The sequence below is a fragment of the Athene noctua genome, chromosome 2, assembly GCF_965140245.1.
Source record: "Athene noctua chromosome 2, bAthNoc1.hap1.1, whole genome shotgun sequence".
NCBI lineage: Eukaryota > Metazoa > Chordata > Aves > Strigiformes > Strigidae > Athene > Athene noctua.
In genome coordinates this window covers 97,840,343-97,846,342 of record NC_134038.1, presented here as the reverse complement: position 1 = coordinate 97,846,342, position 6,000 = coordinate 97,840,343, and the positions used below count along the sequence as shown (strand labels likewise).

The 6,000-nt window shown below is 54.0% G+C and overlaps 1 protein-coding gene across 2 annotated transcripts in view; it reads left to right on the top strand.

Moving 5' to 3' along the window:
* Nucleotides 1–2,115: 2,115 nt before the first annotated feature.
* GFOD1 (Gfo/Idh/MocA-like oxidoreductase domain containing 1) overlaps nucleotides 2,116–6,000 on the top strand; it is a 76,246-nt gene continuing 72,361 nt past the window's right edge. The window contains exon 1 of one of the 2 annotated variants that reach the window (XM_074899690.1): nucleotides 2,116–2,774. In XM_074899690.1, the coding sequence (XP_074755791.1) occupies nucleotides 2,518–2,774 (257 nt within the window). In that variant the 5' untranslated portion in view covers nucleotides 2,116–2,517. The remainder of the gene's footprint in view (nucleotides 2,775–6,000) is intronic. The other variant, XM_074899689.1, reaches the window with a different exon arrangement.

The window sequence follows — 6,000 nt, the reverse complement described above, 5'->3', positions numbered from 1 at the left end:
TTGGCACTGTGATGTGTTTAGAGGTTGATTTGGCTACTGGAGTGCTGAGAGCTAGGTGCCATTTGCTCAGCTTAACTGCAAAGCTACGTTAACCTAACCGGAGAAAAAAAAAAGTTTAAAAAAGTAAAGCAAGAAAAAATTTTCTCTAGGAAAACAATGGACTTAGAGTGTAATAATGTTGTTCCCTCGTCCTTAATTCCTATTTTCTGTTTTCTTACTGAAAATTTCTCATAACAATGACCTTACATAGATCTTCATAAAGTGGCCTGTGCCTACTAAAATAATAGAAGCTATATGATAACTGAATAGGTATATAGCATCTATTTCTCTTCAGTCTTCACATATTTACCCTGTTCCTGTAACCTGGCTACTTTCTCAGGGTTTATTATTATGTGCAGACAAGCAAATAAGACAAGAAGGATATCCCAAATTGCTCATCCTGGGAAAACCCTGTATAAACAGGTTTGAATGTCTAATGGGGAGCCCCAACACAGTATTTGTATTTTAAAGAAAGGTAATACCTCTGCGGTTATTTGACAAATGGATCTGGATTGTGTTTCAATAGTCAGAAGCCAAAGAGTATCCATCTCCTTCACTTCAGCGCTAATAGTGCACAGAAAGCAAAACATGTTTAACTTGCGGCGATCCTTTCAGCGTCTGTGCTTTTTGTAATAAAGAAGTGTTTGCTGTGAGACGGTGGGAGAAAAAAAAAAAAAAAGACCTCTTTGCAGAGCATGGGAAAGGAGAGCCGGCTTCCCAGTCTGATTTTTCAAACATTGGTAGATTAAGTACGCAACATTGTCCCTGGCATGTTTCCAGGGATCTAATATAGGAAAGATTTTTAATTTCTTTTGTCTTTTTTTCCCCTTTTCTCTCCTCTCATTTTTTTGCCCCCTTTCCTTCCTTACCCTTCTCTTCCTTTCTCCTTGGAACCAGTAAAAAAGACGATATGTGGAAAACCAACATCTTTATTCTCACCCTTTAATTGGAAGCAGGAAGTTTCGTCATTTCTTTTTTTTTTTTTTTTTTTAAGCGCAAGATAGACACCGGTGTGACTGTGTGGCCCTCACGGGAGGTACTCTGCTGTCGGAGCAGGTGACCTGTGCGCAGAGCCGGGGCAGAGGGCGATCCCTGGCAGAAGGAGCCCTGCGCTGCTCTGTACGGGGCCGAAGGCCGCTGCGCTCCCCGGCCACGCCTGGGCCCACCTGGCAGCCCCCCGAGGGTGGGATGGCGGCTCGGGAGGGCCATCGCCCAGCCCAGCCAGGGGCAGCGGCGGGGTGAGCGGGAGCGGGCACGGGGCTTGCTCTTCTGTGCTCCCGGATTTCCCCGTTTTCCGACGTGAACCAACGTCCCCGTAAAGCCGAAGAGACGCGGTGTTTGCCAGGGGAGCAGATGACCGACAGTCGGTACAGGGTGGGTGGCGCGGACCTTGGCCGGGCATCGCGGCCGTGGAGGGAGGCGCGGGTGGGGAGCTGGTGTCCGACACCGAGCGTGGCTGGTGCCGGGGTTCGGGGCAGCTCCCCTCGCCCTCCAGGACCTCACAGTTCTAGAGAGCTGTCACAGGGCTCCGGAGGCGGGCTGAAGGCCAACGGACACGACCAGCCCATGCCGCTCCGCTGCTGCGGCTCTGCCAGCTCTGCCGTGCCTTTACCGGGCGCCCACCACCACGACGCCCCAACTTTTACCCCGGCCCCTCAGCGGCCCTCCCGTGCGGGAAGAGGCGGGGGGGTGTCACCCCGTGGGCCCGGCGATGGGAAGATGCCCCGAAACCGACCCGCCAGGCGGACGGGAACCCCCCGCGGGCCCTCAGACCGCACCTGCGGAGGGGCAAGGGCTGCCGGGCAAGTCGCTCGCCGACCCCTCCCTACCCCGACCCGGTGTACGCGGGGCGGGGCGGGGCGGGGCGGGGCGGGGCGGCGCCCGCCGGCTCCCAGGGGGCGCCCCGCCGCGCCGCCCGGCGCTGCCGGGGCGGGGCTTCGGCGGGCGACGACCAATGGTGCGTCGGGGGCGGGTCGAGCGGCGACCAATGGTGGGGCGGGGGCGGGGCGGGCGGTGCAGGAACCCAGGGGAGGTGACGGCGAGGCCCCGCCCTCCCCGCGGTGAGCGGGCGCCCGCGGCGGACATGGCAGCGGAGCGGTGCTGAGCGCCGCGCCGCCGCCCCCCGCGCTCGTCGGCCGCCTCCGCCGGGGGAGGGAGGGAGGACGGTTGGCGGGTTATCCCTGCCCGCCCCGCGCCCGTTAAGGGAGGGCAGCGGCGGCGTCTCCGCGGAGGCGTGTGTGATGGTGCGGGCATGGCGGGGCAGCCGGCGGCCGCGGCGCTGCTGAGGCGGGGGGCGGCTGGTCCCGGTCCCGGCGGCGGCAGCAGCAGCAGCAGCAGCAGCCGGCAGCGAGGGCTGCCTCCCTCTCCCGCCCGCCCGGCGGCCGCCTCCCCCCGCCCCGGCCGGCGCTGAGGGAGGGAGCGCCGCGCCTCGCTGTGCCGTGCCGTGCCGCCCGCCTCGCCTCGCCCCTCGCCGCCGCCATGCTGCCCGGGGTGGGGGTGTTCGGCACCGGCCTGACGGCGCGGGTGATCGTGCCGCTGCTGAAGGCGGAGGGCTTCGCCGTGAAGGCGCTGTGGGGCCGCACGCCCGAGGAGGCGGAGGAGCTGGCCAAGGAGATGAGCGTCCCCTTCTACACCAGCCGCATCGACGAGGTGCTCCTGCACCAGGACGTCGACTTGGTCTGCGTCAACTTGCCGCCGCCGCTCACCCGGCAGGTCGCCGTCAAGACCCTGGGTGAGTGGGAGCGAGCGGGGGGGGCGGCGGGGGCGACCCGGGCGCGGGCTTCGCTCTCGCCTTGGGCTGAATGAAGCGAAACCCCGCCTCAGCGCGGAGTTTTTCCTCTGCTTTGCTTTTTTTTTTTACACACCACCACCCCCCCTTTCCTGTTTATTCGGAGGGGCTGCCCGCTGTAGCAGGCCGAGGGGCGGCGGGGATGGCGCTGCGGCAGCTCGGTGGGGCATCCCCGCCCCCCCTTCCCCCCCGGTCCCCGCCGGCGGGCACCCGTCCCTCTGGGGTGCTGGGGTAAGCCTGGGCAGGGCTGGGCCTGACACCCGGCCCACGGAGCGGGGGAAGGAGCAGGTGTCACCCCTGTCGCGGTAAAAAGGAGCAAATATTCCTCCTGCCCGCGTTTGGCCGGCGGTTTCCATATGCGCCTGGCAGGGGATCATCGCTCCCGCGTTGGGGGTACCCACGCTGCTGGGGGGCGTGGGGCTTGTGGGTGCCGCCTCTGCTCCCGGCCCCGCGTCCCCAACTGCGAACCCGAGATCTCGGGAGGCAGGAAACGGTGACAGCGGAGGAAACGTTTTTACACCCGCGGCTTAATTAGGATCTCACGTACAAAGGGAGGGAGGGACTGAAAAAGTAGGCATGCACTGTTTTAAGCTTCTCTGGTTTCAAGCGTGCAGAAATGGGCCGCATCTCGCTTTCCCTTGTGTGAGCTCAAGTCTGGGCTTTACTCTCAGCTTCGTGCTCCCCGAGCCTTGAACATTTGTTGTCTCATGGACTTCAGTGGAGTACCCTCCGGAGTAAGGAGGGCCTAATTTGCCCCGGTAATATAGGTGGGAAAGGGGAAAAAGTGAAGGGAGAAGGCTGTGAGCCGGTCGTTGTTGCGGAGCGCGGTGAGGTTAACGAGTCAGGGTGGCTGGTTGGGCTCTGGGGCTGCAGAGATGTAGGCTGATGGCTATCGCCTTCAGCCTCATAAATGTGTGCGGCACGTCCTAGTGTTACATTGCTACCGGCGTACTCCTTAGAATTAGTTACTGTTCAAATGCTGCAAATATCACAGCCAGCTAGTGTTTTCAACCTTTAAAATAAAGCAATTACGGTTTTTTAGGTACTGCCTTAATTCCCTTAAGTACCCGTGTAAGGCATTTGTCTGGAAGCCTTGCTCAGTGTTACTTTCTGTACGTGGAGTCAGAGCATTCTCTTGTCTTTCCTAATATACTTCTGACTTCTTCCTAGGATACAACACTTGTGCCAGAAAACTGGCTTGCTTGCCAGAATGATGCGCAAGTGGATTTGTAATGTAGAAATATATATCCCACAAAACATGTGTAAAAGACACTATCAAGGTAACAAGGTTTCACGTTTGACACACATTAATTTGGTGACAATTGTATCAGTTTTCCTGTGACACTCTTTCCTGCAGGTGTTGCTCATGAAAGTGCCCTGGCTTGCCTATGCTGTTAGAGGTAGAGTCCCACGAGGTTTCAGGCAGACATGAGGCATCTGCTACAAGAACAAAATTTCTGAAATAATAAAGAAACACAATTGGTGTGACTTATCTGGAGGGCTTAAAGTAATATTATGTCTTGTGCCTCTCTGAATATTTGCAGCTAAAGAAGAAAAAAATCTGTTCCCAAACGTGATGAATTTATGAATGATTCTCACAATTGATGTAGCTGAGATGTTCTAACTTGCTGACGCAATCTGCTAGCAACAGACTGGAGAAAAAAAAAGGTGTTTTCTCCTTATTCATTAGTAGTGTACCATTCTCAGTTCCCTTTCACCTCCTAGTTAATTTAGTTTCCTCCTGTTCCCCAATGGTCTTTATTTGTATGTTGCAGGGGCAGTAAATTGTGTGTGAAAATGCATGGAGTGGTTATTATGTAGGGATTAAATATGTTACAAGGTGATAACGTGCAACTTGTGATGGGTTTTTTTTAGTGTATTATTATTTGCAGAAATATCTCTTGGAATATAAATAAATATTCCCACAGTTATTTCAGAGTTAGATTTTTACTGGTAGGTTGTGGAGGTTTTTAATTTTCGGGGATTGGCTCTATAACAATTAAAGTTCTTGCATGTTCATGCAGGTGCGAATGGGGCTAGAGCAGTGATTCCCCAACCCCTGAGAGGAATACCTCCCTGCTGGCAGCTCCTTCTCCTGGCCCTACTTGTGCTTCATGGCTTGGGAACTGCTGTGCTCTGGATTTTGCTTTAGTCGTTGAATTTTATGTTTGGAGGGAAGGAGTGCGATTGGTCATCAAGTGGGGGTTTTGGAAACCTCTGGTAAGCAGGGCAATGTTGTATAGGTTGAGGAAAGTAGAAGGTGGAAAAACATTCCTTACTATGATAAGGAAAGGATGCGGATTTTTTTTTAACTTGATTTTTTTGTTGTGTGGGGTTTTTTCCCCTCTTGAGATTTCACACAAGAAATGTTAAGCAGCAGCTAGTGATAGAACATAGACAGGGATACCAGAGGTTTTAATGATAGATGGAGTCTTCAGGAGGTCTAAGTATGATGCCCTGCATTGCAGCAGAAAAGTTGAGAAAAGACATGAGTTATTCTTTAATATCCCCTGATCTGGCTTCTATATGAGAGGAGCCATATCTAGTGTAGGAAGAGGCAGGGACCAACTTTTCTTTTGTACCTGTATTTTATTTTCGGTGGGCTTGTTGCCAAATGCAGCGTTTTCATTTGGGGAGGTTTCATTATTAAAAAGTAAAAGCCTGGGGAAGCAGTTGGCGGTATTTCTCTCCACTGTCTAGAGCTGTGTTTACACTCTGAATTTGCAACATGTTCAAATCCACTCTGGCCTATTTCTGATGTGTACTCTGGACATGAAGGTGGGGTGAAACAGGTGCCCCTGCAGCTGTTTTTAACTCAGACCACGTAATGGGAAAAACTCAGTTGCTTTGTTTTCACTGATATGTCTGACATAGAGAGGTATTGCTGCTTGAAACATGTTTTTGGCTTGGTGGCCCATCAACTGCTATTAAAACACAAACGTGTGAATACACGCCCAAGCTGAGGAAGTCCCACGAACAGTGGCTTCCTGGAAGCTGTTGGGGGGGAGAAAGTGGGAAAAATATAGCTTTAAACTTGCCCTGTTAACTTCTCTAAGCCTCTGCTGCTCGTCCCTGTTAGAAACAAGATCCTGAGCTGGGTCTGACTCTATGGCTATTTTCTTAGGAGCTAGACCAATGTTGGGTAAGTCTCTGGAACAGACCAAGTTCAAGGG